The 23635-nt window shown below is 44.3% G+C and overlaps 1 protein-coding gene across 7 annotated transcripts in view; it reads left to right on the top strand.

Moving 5' to 3' along the window:
• PTPN21 (protein tyrosine phosphatase non-receptor type 21) overlaps positions 1 to 23635 on the top strand; it is a 191305-nt gene that overhangs the window by 39067 nt on the left and 128603 nt on the right. For all 7 annotated transcript variants that reach the window (XM_029597749.1, XM_029597748.1, XM_029597746.1 and 4 more), the window contains one exon: positions 8332 to 8501. In XM_029597749.1, the coding sequence (XP_029453609.1) occupies positions 8332 to 8501 (170 nt within the window). The remainder of the gene's footprint in view (positions 1 to 8331; positions 8502 to 23635) is intronic.

Here is a 23635-nt window from a genome sequence, read left to right as displayed (position 1 = left end):
GGAATATGTTTGAAACTCATGAGTGGTAATGCTTTTACCAGGGCTTATGCTTATTACCACTCTGCATGGACTCAGCTTTCATAATAATGGGTGGCCCCCCCATCATGGATGTTCAGGCGCCGCAAATAACTGGGCGCCCGATGCACCCATGCAGGCAGCTGCTCCTGCCACACTGACGGCTTACCTCCAGTCCGAGGAGGGAAGGGTCCGACCTCCGGAATGGTGCTGGCGTTGTGCTGTTGGCACTGTGGGGTGCTGCAGCCCAGTGGCGCCTACTATGATGTCACGCCTAGCCAATTAAATCCCGCCGGCTCCTCATGGTCTAGCGTCTTCCTCCTTGGCCCTGACTGGAGTTGTTTCAGAGCTGATTCTTTGGATGATGGCAGATAGAGCCCTCCCATTCTGCTGCTGCTCCATCTCTGTGGGCCGAGGGTTTGTCGCCAGTGAAAAGTGCTGAATCAGCACTCCCACTCTCAAATTAAAAAAAAAAAAAAATTCCTTATCCTCTGGAGGAATTTTGAGCAGCAAAGCTCTACCCCTGTTTTCGCTTCCCATGATCGTCGGCTTGGCCAGGGAAGGGGGGGGGCGCCAAGCCCTCCAGTGGGGCACAGCACATGGTGGCCTCCAACGGGGGTGGTGGTTGTCCTAAGTCTTTCGCGCTGCATCCTCAGTGTCTTTCTCATCTTCTCCTTTGTCTCCTCTCCTTCTTGAGAGAGGAGGACCAAGCAGAGTAGGGAATGCCGTCTGGCCAAAAAAAAAAGGGCAAAGACCTTTTGAAAAGTAAATATGCAAAAATCGAAATACTGTCCCGCAGCCTTTTCCCAGGGTCGTTGGCCCGACTGTGCAGCAGGCATTAAGCCCCTTTAGCAGGGTCATGGCCCACAGTGCCAGCCGCCGACAGGGAAAGTTTTCTGAGGCTGAAGAGCTGTGAAATCTGGCCTGCTGCCTTCCTGATTTCGGGACTAACAAGTAGTAGCCGGTACCAGTCCCGCCTCCCTTCAGGAGTGGCAGGAGGAGCTGATGTTCCCTTCTCCCAGGTGAGTCCAGCTCAGATCTCTCTGTCTCTCTCCCTCGCTCTTGCTCCTGTGGACCCCGGTGTTTGCAGTCCCAGAGTTTTTCTATCAGGGCTTGCTCTCCTTTCACCTTCTACCACTGGGGCGGAACACTGCCCGACGTGGTAAGCTTATACCTCCTTCTTTCAGATATCAACTTTGGTGTGAAAGGTTCTTCTTGTAGTTTGCCCCAGTGCGAGGGAGAACAAGGAAGTGGCTCCGGGTAGCATCAGTATCTGTCTGGGACAGAACACTGCGATCCTGGGGCAGCAGCTTCTAGTTGTCTAGTAGGGTTCAGGTCCCCTTTTCTACCCTGCTTGGCTTGCTTGTTTTAGTAAAAACCATAAATGCGCCTTATCAGGCAGCCCTCGATAGGTCATTGCTTCGTTATACCTCTCCTGACTTTTCAGAGGACAATTGGACGTGCATTGTGGCTCAAGATCCGCGTTTATAGCAGCAGTGTTAAGTTTACCGTAAGCAAGGGCAAAGAGCTTTGACAGTGGTGGAAGGATAACATTTGCATGTATTGTGGTGGGGTCGTATAGGGCCTTCACATTTCAGGGTTCTTGTCTACTGAATGAATCCACAGACAAAAGGCTTGGTTCCTGTGGTTTACCCTCACATTATCAAACCATTCTCCATGAATACCCTGGAGCTGAATATGATCTTTTTCTGCTCTGCTTTTCCCTGAGCTTTGGTAGTGTTTGCAGGTGGGTCTGCGTGTTTGATAAGAGCACCTATATTCACAACTACACCAAAATAAAGGTGTCTCTCATTGCGAACCGCTGGTCAGGTCACCAGGTTACAGAGGAACTCTTGATTTAGCTCTAGCAGCTCTGGTTAGAACCGTACTTAAGACAATCTGCCCCCCAGAAAGTGGTCATAGACAGTGGCAAATTGTCTATGAATACTAATCATTTTTCTCCTAAATTGGTATTGCATTATGTGCACAGCAGATCCTTTTCTACACTCTGCGTCAGGAGCGAGCGGTTTGGTGGTATTATGTCGAAGAAGCTTAGTGTGCACCCTGCCGCCCAGACCACTGGACAGTGGAGAAGCGGGTTGCTCAACCAGGAACTTCACAGCTGTCTCCCCATTGTAGTTTCCCCGTGCATCTGAGGTGATGCACTTGGTCATTGATGGGCGGGTGTTTTGGCATGGCAATGCATGGTGGTCTGGGTCAGCAAACGAGCAGGCTTCCGGGATCCCTGGCATTGGACTTGCAGCGGGATTTCGTGTTCTACGTATGCATATATATTGTGATGTGAGTGAGGATGAGCGCTGGAGATGTACCCAGACAGCTGGTGTCTTTGCAACTGAAAGATGTGTGAGATGTGGTGGTCTTCATTGTGATACCAGGTTCCAAAGGCTCTCTTTATTAGCTGCATAGTCCACACTAAACAGAAGTGACCAGTCAAGAACTTGGCACGTTCTCACCTTTCTGCTCGCTTAAAGCTGGAAACGGGCCATCTATAGCTCTCATTACCGCCTTGGCAGATCAGCGGCTGGCTGAATGGTTCCACCACATGGCAGACTGCCCAGCACCCCTCTGGCAAAGATTGTTATAAGGGGGTACTCGTGGTGTGCGAAACCCTGTTCAAGGGGCACATGACCTTGAAGCCACCCTCTGCACTTGAGCCATGGGCACTAATGTCAGGCCTGGGGATTGGGCTTGACTGATAAATGGTTGGCCATGTCTGAGGGGCCCCGGAGGGTCCTGCTGTGTGGTGGATTGCCCAAGCCCCCTCTAGCAAAGACTGTGATAAGGGGGTACTCATGGCGAGCGAGACCCTGTTCAAAGGGCACACGGCCTTGCAACCACCCCTTGGCGCTTGGGCCTTGGGCGCTAATGTCATGCCTGGGGGATTATGCCTGATGGATAAATGGCTATACATGTCTCTGAGGGGCCCTGGGGTGGGGGGGGTCCTGCTGTGTGGAACACTGCCCAGGACCCGTGGTGCTCGGGCAATGGGCGTTTAAGGTCAGGCCCAGGGATTGGGCCTGATGGATAAGTAGCTGGACATGTCTGTGAGGGATCCTGGGGGGGGGGGGGGGTGTCTTGCTGTGTGGCAGACTGCCCTGGATTCCTCTAGTGAAGAACGTCATTGTGGGACTACCCCTTGATGCTTGGGTTGCTGAAGAGGAATGGACAATCAAATGGCTGGGTTAAGGAGGCATGCGTTGAAGCCAGCTTTGGCCTATGCCACAGTCGAGAAGAGTGAGCCCAACATGCCTGATATTATCATACACTTTGGTAGCAATGATGTAGGTAACTGCATTGGCATCAATTAGGGAAGACTAGAGCTGCCTTTGCCTCATCGTTGCCGTCCACAAGAATCCGCTGGCCAGAAGACACACTTCGACAGAGCATTAAACGCACAGGGGGTAAGGAACGTATCCTGCCAACTTCAGTTGGCAGGTAAGAACATAAGAACATGCCATACTGGGTCAGACCAAGGGTCCATCAAGCCCAGCATCCTGTTTCCAACAGTGGCTAATCCAGGCCATAAGAACCTGGCAAGTACCCAAAAACTCCATGTTACCGTTGCTAGTAATAGGGGTAGTTATTATCTAAGTCAGCTTAATAGCAGGTAATGGACTTCTCCTCCAAGAACTTATCCAATCCTTTTTTAAACACGGCTATACTAACTGCACTAACCACATTTTCTGGCAACAAATTCCAGAGTTTAATTGTGCATTGAGTGAAAAAGAACTTTCTCCGATTAGTTTTAAATGTGCCACATGCTAACTTCATGGAGTGCCCCCTAGTCTTCTATTAATCGAAAGAGTAAAAAACCGATTCACATCTACCCGTTCTAGACCTCTTATGATTTTAAACACCTCTATCATATCCCCCCTCAGCCGTCTCTTCTCCAAGCTGAAAAGTCCTAACCTCTTTAGTCTTTCCTTATAGGGGAGTTGTTCCATTCCCCTTATTATTTTGGTAGCCCTTCTCTGTACCTTCTCCATCGCAATTATATCTTTTTTGAGATGTGGCGACCAGAATTGTACACGGTATTCAAGGTGCGGTCTCAACATGGAGCGATAGAGGCATTATGACATTTTCCGTTTTTTATTCACCATTCCCTTTCTAAGAATTCCCAACATTCTGTTTGCTTTTTTGACTGCCACAGCACATTGAACCGACGATTTCAATGTGTTATCCACTATGATGCTTAGATCTTTCTTGGGTTGTAGCACCTAATATGGAACCTAACATTGCGTAACTATAGCATGGGTTATTTTTCCCTATATGCATCACCTTGCACTTATCCACATTAAATTTCATCTGCCATTTTGATGCCCAATTTTCCAGCCTCACAAGGTCTTCCTGCAATTTTTCACAATCTGCTTGTGATTTAACTACTCTTAATAGTTTTGTATCATCTGCAAATTTGATTACCTCACTTGTCGTATTTCTTTCCAGATCATTTATAAATATATTGGAAAGTAAGGGTCCCAATACAGATCCCTGAGGCACTCCACTGCCCACTCCCTTCCACTGAAAAAATTGTCCATTTAATCCTACTGTTTCCTGTCTTTTAGTCAGTTTGTAATCCACGAAAGGACATTGCCACCTATCCCATGACTTTTTACTTTTCCTAGAAGCCTCTCATGAGGAACTTTGTCAAATGCCTTCTGAAAATCCAGATACACTACATCTACTGGTTCACCTTTATCCACATGTTTATTAACTCCTTCAAAAAAGTGAAGCAGATTTGTGAGGCAAGACTTGCCTTGGGTAAAGCCATGCTGACTTTGTTCCATTCAACCATGTCTTTCTATATGTTCTGTGATTTTGATGTTTAGAACTCTTTCCATTATTTTTCCTGGCACTGAAGTCAGGCTGACCGGTCTGTAGTTTCCCGGATCGCCCCTGGAGCCCTTTTTAAATATGGGGGTTACATTAGCTATTCTCCAGTCTTCAGATACAATGGATGATTTTAATGATAGGTTACAAATTTTTATAATAGGTCTGAAATTTCATTTTTTAGTTCCATCAGAACTCTGGGGTGTATACCATCCGGTCCAGGTGATTTACTACTCTTCAGTTTGTCAATCAGGTGTACCATATCTTCTAGGTTCACGGTGATTTGGTTCAGTACATCTGAATCATTACCCATGAAAACCTTCTCCAGTACGGGTACCTCCCCAACATCCTCTTCAGTAAACACCGAAGCAAAGAAATCATTTAATCTTTCCGCGGTGCCCCTTTAACCCCTCGATCATCTAACGGTCCAACTGACTCCCTCACAGACTTTCTGCTTCGGATATATTTTAAAAAGTTTTTACTGTGAGTTTTTGCCTCTATGGCCAACTTCTTTTCAAATTCTCTCTTAGCCTGTCTTATCAATGTCTTGCATAAAAGTTGGCAAGTTAAATGTATTCTATTTTCTTCTGTTGGATCCTTCTTCCAATTTTTGAATGAGGATCTTTTGGCTAAAATAGCTTCTTTCACTTCCCCTTTTAACCATGACGGTAATAGTTTTGCCTTCTTTCCACCTTTCTTAATGTGTGGAATACATCTGAATTGTTCTTCTAGGATGGTATTTTTTAACAATGACCACGCCTCTTGCACACTTTTTTTCTTTTGTAGCTGCTCCTTTCAGTTTTTTTCTAACTATTTTTTTTACTCATTTTATCAGTTTCCCTTTTGAAAGTTTAGCATGAGAGCCGTGGATTTGCTTACTGTCCCCCTTCCAGTCATTAAATCAAATGTGATCATATTATGATCACTTTTGCCAAGCGGCCCCACCACCATTACCTCTCTCACCAAATCCCGTTCTCCACTGAGAATTAGATCTAAAATTACTCTCTCTCTGTTCCTGAACCAATTGCTCCATAAAGCTATCATTTATTCCATCCAGGAACTTTATCTCTCTAGTGTGTCCGCATGATACATTTACCCAGTCAATATTGGGGTAATTGAAGTCTTCCATTATTACTGCACTTGGTTAGCTTCCCTAATTTCTTTTAGCATTTCACTGTCAGTCTCACCATCTTGACCAGGTGGACGGTAGTATACTCCTATCACTATAGTCTTCCCCGACACACAAGGGATTTCTAGCCATAAAGATTCAATTGTGCATTTAGTCTCGTGCAGGATGTTTATCCTGTTGGACTCTATGCCATCCCGACATAAAGCACCACACCGCCTCCCGGGTGCTCCTCTCTGTCATTGCGATATAATTTGTACCCCGGTATAGCACTGTCCCATTGGTTTTCCTCCTTACACCATGTCTCTGAGATGCCAATTAAGTCTGTCGTCATTCACTGCTATACATTCTAATTCTCCCATCTTACTTCTTAGACTTCTAGCATTAGCATACAAACATTTCAAAGTTTGTTTTTTGTTTGTGTTTTCATTCTGCTTTTTAATTGATAGGGATAAGTTAGAATTTTTTAGCTCAGGTGAGTTTTTAGTTGCAGGCACTTGGACTACTTTTCTTATTATTGGAACCTCACTGTCGGGATGCCCTAATTCTAATGCATCATTAGTATCCTTTGAAGAATCCTCTCTCCGAACCATGCGCTGCTGAGTGACTGTCTGTTTTCCCCCTTGTTCTAATTTAAAAGCTGCTCTATCTCCTTTTAAAGGTTAGCGCCAGCAGTCTGGTTCCACCCTGGTTAAGGTGGAGCCCATCCCTTCGGAAGAGACTCCCCCCTTCCCCAAAAGCTTCCCCAGTTCCTAACAAAATTGAATCCCTCTTCCTTGCACCATCGTCTCATACACGCATTGAGACTCCGGAGCTCTGCCTGCCTCTGACCTGCGCGTGGATCAGGGAGCATTTCAGAGAATGCTACCCTGGAGGTTCTGGATTTAAGCTTTCTACCTAAGAGTCTAAATTTGGCTTCCAGAACCTCCCTCCCACATTTTCCTATGTCGGTGCCTACATGTACCACGACAGCCGGCTCCTCCCCAGCACTGTCTAAAATCCTATCTAGGTGACGAGTGAGGTTCGCCACCTTCGCACCAGGTAGGCATGTTACCAGGAGATCCTCATGCCCACCAGCCACCCAGCTGTCTACATTCTTAATAATCAAATCACCAACTATGATAGCCAACTGAACCCTTCCCTCCTGGGCAGTAGGCCTTGGGGAGATATCCTCCGTACGAAAGGACAGTGCATCACCTGGAGAGCAGGTCCTTGCTACAGGATCCTTTCCAAAGCCGTACAATGCCAGAGAATGATCATTGGTGACATGACTATCGGTTGCAACATGAATGGGCGGACGGACATTGTGCAGAATTGTATGCCACGAACGGAGTATGTTTGTCGAACTTGCGAAATGATTTCCTGCAAGCTATGCAGAGGCTGTTCACCCATCCGATACTATAACTGTTGTTTGGTGGGAGCCCGTTGCACACGGGTGGAAGGCATTTCCATGCCCACGCAAGCTGGGCCCCTGCGGCGGCGACCAAGTCCAGGAGAGCATTTGTTAGGGATTCTAATAAATGGCTGCGGCCTTTGCATCCAAATTATGTGTCGTGTTTTCCTCATGTGCAACTGGTGAGTCCAGCAGGGCTGGGGTGGGGGGGGTGGGGTGGCAGCAAATTAGAGCCAGAGAGTGTCCGAGCTGCCCAGTTAATTCAGGTTTTGTTGAAATTGAGTCCTCTACATTTTAACTTTTACAGCATGAGCTCAAGCAGGAAACGGAAAGTCAGATTCTTAAAAGTAGTGGGCTTTTTTGTTCTATAGGGAGAACTTAAATTTCAATAGGGGCTATTGCATTCTGGCAGAGAGGAGGCTGGAGCAAATCATACTCTGTGGGGGAAAATGTGGTGTACAAGCAAGGAACAGAAGCATAGTATACAGTAAGAATCATAAACTGTCCCTGTCCTCTTCCTATATACATTGTAGTAGGCTATTGGTTAATTGGAATGGGAGCAGTGTATGAAGGAAGATAATTGAGAAGGAGATGAGTATTTATTTGAGATCCTAACTGGGGGAGAGGAAGGGTAAGATTATTGGAAATGGATTGAACCAAGACTGGTAAACTGGTAAGTGAAAACCAGGACATAGAAAAAAAAAAAAAGAATTAGGAGCTAACCGAAGCCATGAGAAAGTGGAATGATGTTGTCTTATAGATGTCTGCTCTGGTTGTAGCATTTTGAACCCATCAATGGCAGAATGTGAGTACTTTCAAATATGACAGTGTTATCACTTCCCATCTTTCTCTAGTTTTGTACTTGTAGAGATCAGGGGCTGTCTCATCGATGCATAGGCAATACTTTGTGTACTCTCAACTGAACCGAATTATTATTATTTTTTTGCAGGTTACATATTTTAGTCTGTGGTATTACAACAAGCAGAACCAGCGCCGGTGGGTGGATTTGGAAAAGCCTTTGAAGAAACAGCTAGACAAGTATGCTTTGGAGCCTACCGTATATTTTGGAGTGGTGTTTTATATGCCCACTGTGTCACAGCTGCAGCAGGAAATTACCAGGTGCGTGAGAGTTTCTCCTTTCAGCTTCTCTTTTACATTGCAGGCTGAGGACAGTGTTTACCATGGGCAATATTGACTTACTCTCACACCTTTTGTAATAGAACAAACAAGCTCAAGTTTGAAAGCTTGTCTTGCAATAAAATGTGGATGCCCAGGATTCAGCAATGGTATGATTTTTGGGAGCCTTCATTCTTTTCAATATTAAAATATAGTTTGAGTGTGACATTTATAAATTCATTTTGAGAAAAATGTTAAAGCTTTATATTTTTATATTTAAATCTTGCTCATTACACTTTTCAGTAAGGGATTTGTTTAACGTACAGTTTTAATGCACTTTAATAAACACGGTATTCACTACATAAAGTGAATTCTACACTAAAGCTGGCATTGCTGCTCTTGAGGTACAATAGTTAACTTTTTCAGTTTACAATAAATCGTGGTAAGCCATTTTAATATTATTGAACTTTCTAATCATTTGTATATGATTCAGCTGAGTATAATCTTTTACAAAATTATTTTTCTTCATATTTTCAAAATATTTTATTCTGTGAGCACAAACTATAAATTCCCAAAAATTCAATCATATTTTGACAGCAATATACGTACACAGATTGCTAACACAGAGGTTTTCTCAATATTAATGTACCCCGTCATAACAAAACATGCCCCTCTCCCAGTAGTCTCCCTCCCCCCCGCCCCCATCCATTCTTCACACCACACAACATTCATTCTTCCCTACACCGTCCAGTGCTACATTACCACCATAGCAGGCTTTTCACTCCAGTCTGTTGATTAGCCCAGTGTTACTGGAGCTTTTTTTCCTTATCATCCTTTAGCATTTCATAGAATTTATTCCACACCTTGCCGATGCAATATAAAGTGTGGAAAGCGGGCGCTGAAAAGTCATTGCCCGCTTTCCTAACGTGCGCATGGCCACCCGCAAGTGGGGCGCCATGCAATACTCAAATTAGGGGGTCGTGCTAGCAAGGAGGCGCTAGGGTCGCTTGTGCGACCTTTGTGTCTCCTTGCTAAGGCGACCCCCGCCGCGGCTGCCAGTTATGAAGACCGCTGGTAAACTCAGCGTCTGTTTCCATAACTGGCCATCTGCCGGTTATGAAGACCGATAAACCGGCATCAGTCTTCATAACTCGGCAGTCTGCCGAGTTATTATTTATTTTTTTTACTTAAAGTACAGAAAAGCAGTTTTTCTGCTTTTCTGTACTACTTTTACCTGTGCTCAGTTATTAATGCCTGCTCCAGGCAGGAGTTATTTGCTGAACGATAAATGTGAGTCTGAGACGCACATTAATTTTTTTGCATGCGGAGTGAATGAGTAATAGACTCATTCACATGCATTTGCATGTGATCAGCGCTATTACATTCACTCCGTGTCCATGGGTTAAATAGGCACTAATCCCCCTATTGCATTAGGGGGTGGATTAGCGCCTATTTAACCTGTGTTGGAGTGCGGGTTATACAGTGCGCTCAGCTGAGCGCACTGTATTGCATCAGCCCCTTAATGTTAATAACAATGCATATTAATGACAACACACATTAAATCCAAAAAAGCTGTTTTAACATGTATTATGGCATTGATGCAGTTTAGAAAATAGGCGCCTAATATGTACTTTAAACATATGATTTGAAAAGAATAAGACCTTTTAGGATAGACATCTATCATAATAATCTGTGAATGCTACAATCATATAGAATTTTTTCTCATTTAAAAAACCTTTTTTGCATGAGGCCATACCCATCTGGGTAGTTGTCCTTTATTTCAGAATGTTTTTTTTATTGAAAAAGAAAATGCAAAATGAACCAAACAGTAGAGAGCAGTTTGAGAGACTAGTGTTTTTAAAAGTAAATGAAATTGATGTTGATTCATATTGTTTTTCCATTTTCTTGTCATAAAGCTTTGTAATTTTAAACTTCTATATTTAAATGTTCCGTGCCTGAAATCAAGAAAATTACCTCCTCCCCACCCCCAATTTATTATTTTTTCCTGTAAGTTCCCTCCTCTTCTCTAGTGGACAACATTTTTCCAGTATTGCTGTACCTCAATCTTTATTTTCTGGCTATATCTTTCTTCTAATGCTTATAGTCCCTTTACCATGTTTGCACAAATGTGCATAATGTCCTGAATTTATAAGACTAAGGATAAAATTTAAAGATTTGGAGAGCAAATAGATTTGAGTTTTATGGATGGATATTTTTCATTAGTCTCATCTAAACCTTGCCCAACATTTAAAAAGCTCCCTAGACATGCAGAAAAATGTGAGTCATCAATTCTCCGAGAACAAGCAGGATGTTAGTCCTCACACATGGGTGACATCATTGGATAGGGCCTGGCCTGGAGCTTTGATTTCAAAGATTCAAGAGCTTTCAAACATGCCCTACTGAGCATGTTCAGCTGTGGTTATCACCCTGCCCCTAGGCAATTTTTTTTTTTTTTTTTGTTCTGTGGAACCATATGGTTATGCTATTCAGCTTTGCTCTCTCTTCACAGTTTTTGATGTGATTTTTCTGGAGCTGAAGCTGTTTTTCTTATTCTTTTCCTTAAAATAGTTTATTTTATTTTTTCTACTTTTTAACTTTCTGCCAGCTGCATCGCGAGTCTTATTTAGTTGCTGTGCAGCCTGGCAGAGTCTAATTTTATTCCATAATGAATAAATACTGCATCTGCATTTTAATCTGTGTACTCTCCTTGCCCTGTCTTTTTTTGTGCCTTTGTCTGGTGCTGACAGGACTGACTGAATGCAGTTCATGAATGATCTGTGTAGGCTGCTGAGCCAGGGGACTTGCCTGAGTTCTACCCGGGCGGAAGTTCCATGTTTTACAATCAATCTGCATCAGTGGAGGCACGGAGAGTGAAGGGATTGAGGAGACAATCTAGGGAACCATTCTCCACGGGCAAGAGCTCTGGATGACGTAGCATCCCTTCCTGCTTGCCAGTACTAGCAATAAAATTGTCTTGTTAGAGAGGTGAGCAGGAGCCTGGGCAAGCAGCCTTGCTGCTGCACCTTCATTGCCATGCACAGTAATGGTTGCCTGTGCATATTCGTGCCAGTGCACCTGGTTCCGAGGTGGCAGGACCACCTCGGAACCAGGATTGCCATAGAACACCATGGTGACCCTTGACATCAAGGTTTCAGGGCGCCCTGAATGCAATCCAGGTAAGTGACTACCCTCAAAGCTGTAAGGGCCATCAAGCACGGGCACACTGTCAATTTGTCCTGGCTGGGGGTGGGAGGCCTTCTGTGCTGTAGGTGTTGTGTGCCATAGACTCCATTGAGCCCGAGGAATGGCATTGACCCAAGCTTCATCAAGTGCCATGGGCCTTGATGCAGTGCAATAGTGGCACAGACAACGAGTATTGCTGTCTGGACCGCATCAGGGACCAGGACTGCCATTGAGCACCATGGCCATCCGTAGTGCAATTAGATCTGTTTCAATGCCATTGAGCGCCATGAAGGCTATCTGATGTGTTTGCCGGTGATACCATTCATGGCTGCTCTCTATGTTGAGCACCATCACAGGCAGGGGGCACCGGGATCGCCATCTAGCACCTGGTCGCTCTCAAGAACATGTGACTGCTGGGGTCTGGAGAACCGCCGAGCACCAGGGTCACCATCAACCAACCCACTCTATTTCCTAGGGTTTGGACTTTTTCGGCTAACCACTTCTTGGGGATCGCAGTTAGGCCAGCTTCCTGTAGCGATCCCAATACAGCCAAATGAGTTTCCCAGTCCTCTGAGTGGATGACCTTGTCATCCAAATATGTTGCTGCATACAGCTGATGGTAGGGTTATTTATTTATTTATTTAAATTCTTTTACTATACCGATACTCAAGACGCGGTCTTATCGTACCGGTTTACAATAGAACAGGGGAAACCAATTAACAACTGTATAGAAGGTAAAAAAAAGTTACATCAAACAGGGAGCGAAAAACTTGGAGGACAGGAAAGATATTTTTTTGAAAAAGATAATAACTGAAGAGTACTAAAATAGTCATTGAAAACTATGAAAACAAAACAAAAAAAAAAAAAAAGAAAAATGCACTATGTTCATCATTCTTTGGAAGCTTGTGGCTTCCCATGCAACCTGAAGGGCATCCTCTTAAAATGGTATAGCTCCTGCAGAGGGGTGAAAGCGGTCTTCTCTTGAGAGCTGGGATCTAGGGGAATCTACCAGTAATCCTTGGTTAAGTCCAAGGCGGAAATGTACTGAGCCTTACCTAGCCTTTCTATCAGCTCATCTATATGGGACATGTATCAAATTGGCATTTACCTGCTTGAAATCTATGCATAAGCACAGTGTCACATCTGACTTAGGTACCAAAGCTGTAGTGTTAGCCCATGGGCTATAAGATTCTTAAATGACCCCAAAGTGGAGCATCTTGTCTACCTGCTTATCTTCCTTTTGCTTGGCTTGAGGTAGTCTGTAGGGGCATTGTCTAATTAGTTTGCCTTGGGATAGGTGATGATACTATGGTTCATCACCTCTGACGCCCGGACAAGGGGAAAACACATCATGGTTCTGGTCTACCAGCACTTGTATGTGCTCCTGCTGACCCTTAGACAGCTCATAGGCCGGGGTACTTCCCCCTCCTCCTGCATCTTTGTAACTTGTGGCCATAGGTTACATTGATCCAGTTCCCCCTTTGTAGTGTAGAGTGTTTCCTGGGCCACCCAAGGTTTCAGCATTATTAACATGGTTGGTCTATATATATCTAGGACTATATGCAACACCTTGTACTTGTCCACATTAAATTTCATTTGCCATTTGGTTGCCCAATCTTCCAGTCTTGCAAGATCCTCCTGTAATGTATCACAATCTACTTGTGATGTAACTACTCTGAATAATTTTGTATCATCTGCAAATTTGATAACCTTGCTTGTCGTATTCCTTTCCAGATCATTTATAAATATATTGAAAAGCACCGGTCCAAATATAGATCCCTGAGGCACACCACTGTTTACACTTTTTCACTGAGAAAATTGACCATTTAATCCTACTGTTTCCTGTCTTTTAACCAGTTTGTAATCCACAAAAAGACATCGCCTCCTATACCATGATTTTTTAGTTTTCTTAGGAGCTTCTCACGAGGGACTTTATCAAACACCTTTAGAAAATCCAAATATATTACATCTTCCGGTTCACCTTTATTCACATTTGTTAACCCCTTCAAAAATAATGAAGAAGATTTGTGAGGCAAGACTTCCCTTTGGTAAATCCATGTTTATTGTGTTCCATTAAACTGTCTTTCTATATGCTCTGTGATTCTGATCTTTAGAATAGTTTCCACTATTTTTCCTGGCACTGAAGTCAGGTTCACTGATCTATAGTTTCCCAGATTGCGCCTGGAGCCCTTTTTAAATATTGGGGTTACATTGGCCACCCTCCAGTTTTCAGTAACAATGAATGATTTTAACGATAGGTTACAAATTTTAACTAATACATCTGAAATTTCATTTTTGAGTTCCTTCAGATCCCTGGGATGCATACCATCTGGTCCAGGTGATTTGCTACTCTTTAGTTTGTCAATCTGGCCTACTACATCTTCCAGGTTCAAAGTGATTTGGTTCAGTTCATCTGACTGATCACCCTTGAAAACCATCTCCGGAATTGGTATCTCTCCAACATCCTCATTAGTAAACATAGAAGCAAAGAATTAATTTAGTCTTTCTGCAATGGCCTTATCTTCCCTAACAGCCCCTTTAACCCCTCTGTCATCTAACTGTCCAACTGACTCCCTCACAGTTTTCTTGCTTTGGATATATTTTTAAAAGTTTTTATTATGAGTTTTTGCCTCTACAGTCAACTTCATTTCAAATTCTCTCTTAGCCTGCCTTAGTGTTTTACACTTAACCAGACAATGCATATACTTTTTCCTATTTTCTTTAGATGGATCCTTCTTCCAATTTTTGAAGGATGTTTTTTTTTGCTAAAATAGCCTCTTTCACCTCACCTTTTAACCATGCCGGTAATTGTTTTGCCTTCCTTTCACCTTTCTTAAAGCGTGGAATACATATGGACTGCGCTTCTAAGATTGTATTTTTAAACAATGTCCATGCCTGTTGTACTCTTTTTAACCTTTGCAGCTGCTCCTTTCAGTTTTTTTCTATTTTCCTCACTTTATAAAAGTTTCCCTTTTGAAAATTTAGTGTTAGAGCTGTAGATTTACATATTGTCCCCCTTCCAGTCATTAGTTCAGATGTGATTATGATCACTATTGCCAAGTGGCCCCACCACTGTTGCCTCTCACCAAATCCTGCGGTCTATTAAGAATTAAATCTAAAATAGCTCCCTCTCTCGTTTGGTTCCTGAACCATGAAGCAGTCATTTATTCCATCCAGGAACTTTGTCTTTAGCATGTCCTGATGTTTGTTTATTTTTTTTTACTGATTGGTACATTTACCCAGTCAAAACTGGGGAAATTAAAATGTGTTAATGTCAGGATCACCTCGGCACCAGGATTGCCATAGAACACCATGGTGACCCTTGACATCAAGGTTTCAGGGCACCCTGAATGCAATCCAGGTATGTGACTGCCCTCAAAGCTGTAAGGGCCATCAAGACGGGCATGCGTGCTTGATGGCCCTTTATTACTGCACTGCCAAATTGGTTAGCTTCCCTGATTTCTCTTAGCATTTTATCATTGCTCTGACTATTTTGGCTAGGTGGACGGTAGTATACTCCTATCACTATATTCTTACCCAACACACATGGGATTTCTACCCATATAGATTCTACTGAGCATTTAGTCTCTTGTATGATCTTTATCCTGTTGGACTCTATACCCTCCCGGACATAAAGTGCCACACCCCCCACCAAGTTGATCCTCCCTATCATTGTGATATAATTTGTACCCTGATATAGCATTGTCCCATTGGTTAACCTCCTTCCACCAGGTCTCTGTGATGCCAATTATGTCAATCTCATCATTTGCTGCTGTACATTCTAACTCCCCCATCTTACTTCTTAGACTTCTGGCATTGGCATACAGCCATTTCAAAGTGTGTTTTTTGTTTGTATGAACAACCTGCTTTTCAGTTGTTAGGGATAATTTGGAAATCTTTAGCTTCGGTGATTTTTTTACATATAGGCACATGGGCTACATTTTCTTTTATTGGAATCTCTGTTGGGATGCCCTAACTCTCCTGTTTCATTAATATCCTTCAAGGATACATTTCTCCGAACCATGCACTGCTGAGTGACTGTCTGCTTTCCCCCTTGTTCTAGTTTAAAAGCTGCTCTATCTCCTTTTTAAAAGTTAGTGCCAGCAGCTTGGTTCCACTCTGGTTAAGGTGGAGCCCATCCTTTCGGAAAAGGCTCACCCTTCCCCCAACAGCTTCCCCAGTTACTTACAAAACTGAATCCCTCTTCCCTGCACCATTGTCTCATCCACACATTGAGACTCTGGAGCTCTGCCTGCTTCTAGGAACCTGCATATGGAACAGGGAGCATTTCAGAGAATGCCACCCTGGAGGTTTTGGATTTCAGCTTTCTACCTAAAATCCTAAATTTGACCTCCAGAACCTCCCTCCCACATTTTCCTATGTCGTTGGTGCCCACATGTACCACGACAGCCGGCTCCTTCCTAGCACTGTCTATAATCCTATCTAGGTGAGGCATGAGGTCCGTCATCTTCGCACCAGGCAGGCAAGTTACCAGGCGGTCCTCACGTCCACCAGCCACCCTGCTATCTTGATTTCTAATAATTGAATCACCAGCTATGATGGCCAATCTAACTCTTCCCTCCTGGGCAGTAGCCCTGGGAGAATTGTCCTCTGTGCAAGAGGACAACGCATCACCTGGAGAGCAGGTCCTTGCTTACAGGATCACTTCCTGCTACTCCAGGGTGATGACCTCCAACCAGGAGACCTTTCTGATCCAAGGCAGCACTGGGGCTGCCAGACTGGATTTTGGACTTGGCTACTATGTCCCTGAAGGTCTTAGGATACCTCTGTCTGCCTCAGTTCCTCTAGAGATTGGACTCTCCTTACTTCCCTATATATATTCCTGGCCAATAAAATCAGGCCTGTACCCAGGCTAAAGTATTGTGAATGCGTTGGTGCCCGGCCACCAGGTGATCATGAGCCTGTGCTATCACCTCCCCTCATAAGTCCTTGGTTAATACCAGCTGTATGTTAGGTTGCACACTCAAAGGGTCCTCTTCCACGCTATACTATAATCCACTTCTGAACTCAAAGTAAGGATAGGTTGGCTTAACATCCCTAATTATTGGTTTTCCATCCTTTACTTGTGTTTGCTGCCATGCCTCCAAGAGGCTCTGGTTTTGCTCCTGTTGTGTTTTTTTTGTTTTTTTTTTTGGAAACCCTGGCCTCAGCTTATATGGGCTTTCTTCGAGTGGAGTCCCCCACCTTCCCCAACCCCTAGTGCGCACCTCTACATTTTTTCCTCTTTTTGGCAGACCCTGGGTTTGCGCTCCCCCTCCCTGGCCCCGAAAATAATTCTACATTTTGAAAGGGGAGAATCTGTCCTATGGGGGCTTCTGGGGGGGCCTCATGTTTTCTTCAAGCACGGGTCATGACAAAGTTCCCTTGGTTGCCTGCGGACCAGTCCCGGTCCAATATAGCTTTGAAGGGTAGCCCAGGTACTAGTGCCACTTGAAGGGTATCCTCTTGTCCTGTCCCTGCTATTTTTACTCTTCTGATGTCTGTGTTTTGGGTGCATACAACACACTACTACCCAGCTACCTGGAGTTCCCGCTTCTTGTGTCCATGCTAACACCACCATAGACTGGTTCGAGCCCGTATTTAGCAAAGCCTTTGCCGGGTACCCATTTATCTTCATCTCTACTACAAATTGCTTACTTCCTCTTGAACCTGCAGTTTCCCCAACTTGCCTTCCCTGGGAAGAGGGAAAGTTCCATTTTGGACATGCCTGCTGTATGTGCCCATCTCTGCAATTATAGCATTTCACCCTGTAATTTGGGCAGACTCTCCTTCTAGAAGGAAAAGAACATCTGTCAAGAGTATTTATCTTTCATACCTCCTGTCCCTGGACAAGGGTGTATGTGGTTGTACTAAAGAAAGGCCTGACCTCTCTTTTTCTGTCCCTGGTGCCTACTGTTTAGGGGGGGGGGTTATTTTTCTGTCTGTCGGTCTTGTCTGCTCTAAGAGCGGATTCAGCTTCCAGGAACTGTTCCCAGGGTAAAAGCTCCTTACTTTACCCACCCATTCCTTTACTCTTGAGGGTAGCTTGCTTAAGAATTGCTCTAGTACTACTATAGAGACAATTTCTATGGGGCTTTCCCTTCTGGCTCAATCCAGCAGCATGCTAAATCCCTCAAGTGTTGTGCCTGTTATTGGGACTCATCCTAATTGCCTTAAACCTCTGTCTGTAGACTTCCTTTGTAAGCCCTAGGCTGCCCTTAATGGCTTCTTTCAGGGTCTCATAGCTTGAGGTCTACTCTGGGCTCAAGGTCCTAAAAGCTGCCCATTCCTCTCCAGTGAGGCAAGGTGCCAGTCTTAATGCCCACTGGGAGTGAGACCAGCCAACTGTTATAGCAACCCTTTCAAACATGATTAGGAAGGCCTCTGGATCATCCCCCTTCTCCATCTGTGCTAGTGACAACCCTCCAGTAAGTCCTTGGTCCCCAGTGGTCTCAGTTCCTGGTGGTACAGTACCTCGTCCTTGCTGTGTCCTTTGGTTAACCATCTGCTGCATCGTCTTCACCTGTTCCTCGAACAGGTGTAGTAGAGGATGCTGTTGTTGGGCTTGCTGCCGAATGACTATTGAATGAATTGGTGTAGACCTTCCTGCTGCTGTTGGAGGTGCACAGTCAGCCACTTTAAGGTCTCTTCCGATGCCATCCTACGATCCCTGAAAGGTAAAGCAAAACCAAGTATGGACGGGGGGGGGGGGGGGTGTTATCACGTACCCTTCCCAGAGTGTGGGCTTGCCATTTACCAAATGCACAGATGTATTCATAGCCCTATAGATATATAATAATGTCCTTAAAAGCTGGGTGCAACTCCTTCACAGCCCATCAATTTGGGTCAAGCCACTCGTGTGCCATCCCCCTAGGTAGGCCTGCTTTACCTAGTGTCCTTAAAACGCTCACGTTTTATAGGTATCTCCTCTCTGGAACAACTACTGGATCCTTTCCCAACTGCTGGGTCTGTGCTTGTCTGTGTAGTTCTCCAACAACATGTGATCTGCTGTTCCCACAGCTGGCACCATGTGTAGTCGATTGGCTGTCTGGTCTCCTGGTCTAGATCAGTTCAACTCTATCTTGGCTTGGCCTTGGGCATCTGCAGTGGGTATCCTGGAGAAACAGTCTTTAGTATTTTGTTTTCCTTCCTCCAAAGTGGCATTAGCTTCCCACTCCAAAAAAAAAAAAAAATCTTCCAACAATATCAATGATTGCTATAAGCCTGGGGCCACAGCCTATCTTTTTCAAGCCTATATAAGAGCACAGTTCAAAAAAAATAAGAGGGCAAGCCATTGCCCACACCTCTTTTGATGCCCCAAAAAGAACATCTGTCTGACTCGACTGCCTAAGATTCTGTATTCCCCACTTGCAGCAAATACAAGTAAAGGATGGAAAATCAGAGGAAAAACAGCAAATGTTCAAGTAGTAACTAAGGAAACTAAGACAAGCCCCGGTTCCTCTCTCTTTCCCCCCCCCCCCCGGTCTTTTGCATAAAAAAAACCCAAGGGCATCCAGGTTTCTACGCACCCATGAGCAGCTCCAAAAGAAAGTTTAGTGTGAAGGCTGCCTCTCCTTTAGATTGGAGCCTTCTTGGCCTTTTTCCACCAGATTCTGAACAAAAAACCCCCAAACTGGGTAAACGTTGAGGTACCAAGTGGCAACCTCCAGTGATTTGCTATGGCTTTCAGTTTAAAAAAAACCCAAAACAAAGCCCTGCAGGTAACTGTTCCCTGCTCACTTGCTGCACCTGTAATTAGCAAACCCAGATGATTGCTGTCCCTTTCAGTCTCTGTGTGTAATGCAGACAGATCCCAAACAAAAAATAACAAAAAAAAAAAAAGTCCTGACAAAGGCCTTCTCACATTGTTGTGAGATTACCAGTAGTGTTTTTTCTTTTTTGCCAACATCCAATGGTAATACAACAAACTTCTCCTTAGCAGGGAAATTTAATAAGTCTATTTTGCACACATGCTCTCTCCTGCAGTGGGGGGAAGAAAAGCTAGGGCATTTGTGGTATATCTTAGTATATACCTGCAAAGATCAGTACACCACCTTCTCCGTTTTTCACCAAGTTCTGTCCAGTACTGCCTTGAGATTTTCATACTTCATTGTGTTGACCAAAGTGCTTCCTTGCTCACCTGAGCTATCCTGTGGACAGGATGGGTAGGCCTACCCTTGACAGGGTGGAGCATGGGTAAGCTTCAGACTTAGCTGAACTCCCTGTTGGGGTTTTGGGCTAGCAATTCTGTTTAGGGATTGCCTTTCATCCCCTGATATGCTTGACATCTGTCCTGAGTGGTCAAATCTGTCTGGTACTTTGGCAGGTCTGCCCAAACCTGGTTGCTGTTGCTGCTGCTTCCTCTAAGTGTTGCTTGGGGTTTTCTGCCCATTGTGCCTATCAGTTAATCATTGGGCACATTTCTGCAAATGCATCCTGTTCTTCAGATGCTATTGGCCCATGGTTTCTTTCTGGAGGAATCTCTGGCCCCAGTTGGATTTTTTGGTGGTCTTTTGGCACCGAAGGAAGCTGTGCAGTCCTTGTCCAAGAGTTCTTCTCTTGGTTGATTTTCTAGGCCTTTTCTTGTTAATAGGAGGATTTAGACCTACTTTGCTTGTCAGGGTTAGCTGATCTGAACAGTGACTGTAATATTTCCATGAGGCAAATTATGCTTCTTGCTGGACTTTGCATCATGACTCTGCCTTAGGCATCTCTGCTGTGCATCAGGCTTTTGTGTCTTAGTTCTTTCTTTGGTTTTCTTTTGTAGAACCCAACTTTTTTGCTGCCTAGACCCGTTTTTGGGTTGGCTGTCTCGCAGGTATATTGGAGAAAGTGCTTTCAGCACTGTGGAGTTTCCCTTTTTGTCCTGTTTTCAGCAGCCTGTAGCTAGGGATTCATCAGTGTGTGAGGCCTGTTATCCTGATTGTCCTTGGAGAAAGCAGAATTTCTTACCTGTAACAGATGTTCTCAGAGGACAGCAGGATGGATGCCAGTCTTCATGAAACCCATCTGCCTTTCCTGGGAGGTTTTCTCTATGTATTAGCTATATCATGCACTGAGGGGACCCTGCCTAGGGGGCAGGTTGATAACTACAGTTGCACCTGCTCAGTAGGACACTTTTGAAAACTCTAGAATCTTTGAGATTAAAGTTAAAGGCTAGGCTCCATTCAATGATGTCACCATCCTTCTGTCTTCGGAGAACACCTGCTTGCTTTCTCAGTCGACCAGCAGGGCTGAATTAGTCATGACGTGGGTGACTGCATCTGACTGTACCAGATGGATCCATCTCTCTAAATCATTAAAGCTTTTGCTACTGATCATGCATGGGAGTTCCCATGCACACATTGCCTCGCCAGCCCCTCAGTTTCTTTTTGTCCACACTGCTGCATGGACATGAACCCTTTTTCTTGTGAAATGTTTGTAATGGGCTGTGTAGAGCCTTGGGTTTTTTTCTCATTTTTATCACCTAGGCAGATCCTCAACAGCATATTAAATGCTGTAAAATAAGAAATAATAGTAGTAAATAACTGTTTTTCTTTTTCCACAGGTCTCTAATCTGCATCCCAAGAGATGCTCTCCTGCTTCACATACATTAAGAGTCGAGCAGGAGTTCCTTGAACAGGATTCACCCTCTTTATATTGCCGGATGCCTGATCTGCCTTAGTCTCGGAGTTGAGGGGAGAAGAAATAGCCCTGGAGGAAGACTTTTTCTGAGGACTTGTTATACCTGGTGCCTTTGAATGCAGGAGCATCTGGCATAGTTGGCACAAGCTCTACAACACAGGAGCATTCAGTTCCATCGATGCAGGTGCCACATGACGTTTTGACCCAGGACTGTCCATTGATGCAACCTCAGTCAGGGCAGGAGTGCCCCAACATGAACAGTTTTGCTGCACCATTGGTGAACCAAATGCATCTGCACCGCACCTTGATGCGTCAGCACCATCTGTGTGCTTGGTGCTTCGGCACCATCGGTACATTTGGAAGAGATTTTTTTTTATACAATGATCCTGATGCTAGAATGGTCCACTGACCACCTTATCGCATCATGGTATTGTTAGGTATCAAAGCAACAAAAAATTCCCTTTGTCCCCCAGTATCTTTGAAGGAAAAAAGTCTTCTAGAGCCCTCTATTGAATGTTTGTATGGCAACTCAGCAGCCTTTATATGGTCTGATGCTTGCCTGACCATAGTAAGTGAACTGATAATCAACTTCTCTAATGATATTTTCTTTGAGAGACTAAGGAGCAACATCTAACCCTGTTTTTTTTTTTTTTTTAAAGGTCTCTGAGCACATCTGTTTTTATATCCATAGATGACAGTTTTCTGCTTTTCCTTGACAATTGCAGAAAACTCTCCAAGGACTGTTGAATTCCCAAGTTACAGAGTGCAGTTAGTTTGCTTCCTTTGTTTAGTGCAAAATCTGTTAGGTCTTCCATTTGGACCACTTTGGATGCCCTAATCGCATCTCAAGGGGGAGTCATTCCTTCTCCAGTGACCATTAGCACTTGTTCCTCCTGTAAAGCATTGCATGTAGGTCTCTTTCTGCTATCCTCATCTCTAAGCATCCAAAGGGATTGAGTTGTATCCTGAATTTACAAAGGCTGTTCAGAGCAGTGTTCTGGAAGAAGCTGAAGATGAATGCCCCTCACTCCATCCTGACATGTTTTAAAGTAGGGAAGTGAATACTTACTCTGAAGCCAATGGCCTTTTTGATAGCCTGAAGGTCTTCACTAAGTGATGGCAGTATGCCTAGGCCCCTGGGGAATGTAAGTTGTCTCGTGCCTAGACAATTGCTTGGTGTTGGGATTTGAAAAAGTCTTTCAGCTGTTGGTCCTTAAACTTTATTGCTTCAGGACGTGGATAAATTTGGTAAAGGAGATAAGTTCTTCCTATCAAATCTGGTCAGTGCTGCTTCTTTGGAGCCATATGGCAGCAGTAGGGCATGTAGTCCCCTAACACCCCTAAACCTTTGGGGCCTCAGCTCTCACTCGATTCAATCACATTTCACATGTTACGCTTTGTTAGTCCAGGGAATACTCCCCTATTTGGGTTTTTCCCTTATCCGGCATAGTTTTCTTCTGTTCAGGGACCATAATCTATTACAGAACATGTTTTTTTATCAAATAAACTTCTTGGAGCTGCGAGCCATTTCGGTTTGCCCTAGGGGTATTCTTCCATTGCATGCAAGGAAGGAGATAGTTGATCCAAACCAATAGTCAAATGGTAGTCTATGAAAGAAAACAAGGAGGCACAGTGTCTATGACCCTCTGCTGAGATTCTCATCAGATTAGGTATGAACTCTGTCACAAAGCCTCCCTTCAGGAAACAGACCTTCCTGGAGTTTCTTACTTATTAATGGATCACTTTCACAAGGTATTCTAGCCTAAGAGTGGACTGACCTTTGGGGCCCTCATCTTCTGGCTTTTTCACATTGGAAAACAAGATAGTTGAATGGTTGGTTCCATCCTACAATAGAAATACAGATTCACAGTGCCCCCTTCTCGGCCAATGTGGGAAGCATACCTACTGTCTGTTTCTACCACTGTAATTTAGTGGCAAGAACGGTGCAGAAAATACTTTAGGATTGGGTTAGTTTTTCCTCATTGTCAAGGCATGACCCAGTCAGTATGTGTTTTTCATTTGTCATCCTTTTGATTTCTCAGAGTCGAGCACTCACTCCTACCACAGGGGAAAAGAGTCTGTACTTCATGAACTTTCTTTCACTCAACATGATGGCAAGGGAGTTCAGCAATCATTAATTTCTTCTCTTCACTCCCCAAAGAGATCCAGTATATCTTCTGTTTGGCAAGGAAGACATTCCTCAAAGGGGAGTGTAAGGGCTTACAAGCTGATACAGAACGGTGTGCTTGGCCAAGTGCACCATTTAGCCCCTGTTTGGCCGCGCGTTTTTTGATGCCCTATTATTACCCCTTATACTGTAAGGGGTAATA

The sequence above is a fragment of the Rhinatrema bivittatum genome, chromosome 4 (assembly GCF_901001135.1).
Source record: "Rhinatrema bivittatum chromosome 4, aRhiBiv1.1, whole genome shotgun sequence".
NCBI classification, from domain to species: domain Eukaryota; kingdom Metazoa; phylum Chordata; class Amphibia; order Gymnophiona; family Rhinatrematidae; genus Rhinatrema; species Rhinatrema bivittatum.
Note: the sequence above shows the minus strand (reverse complement) of the source record. Positions and strands in the feature narration are given on the sequence as shown.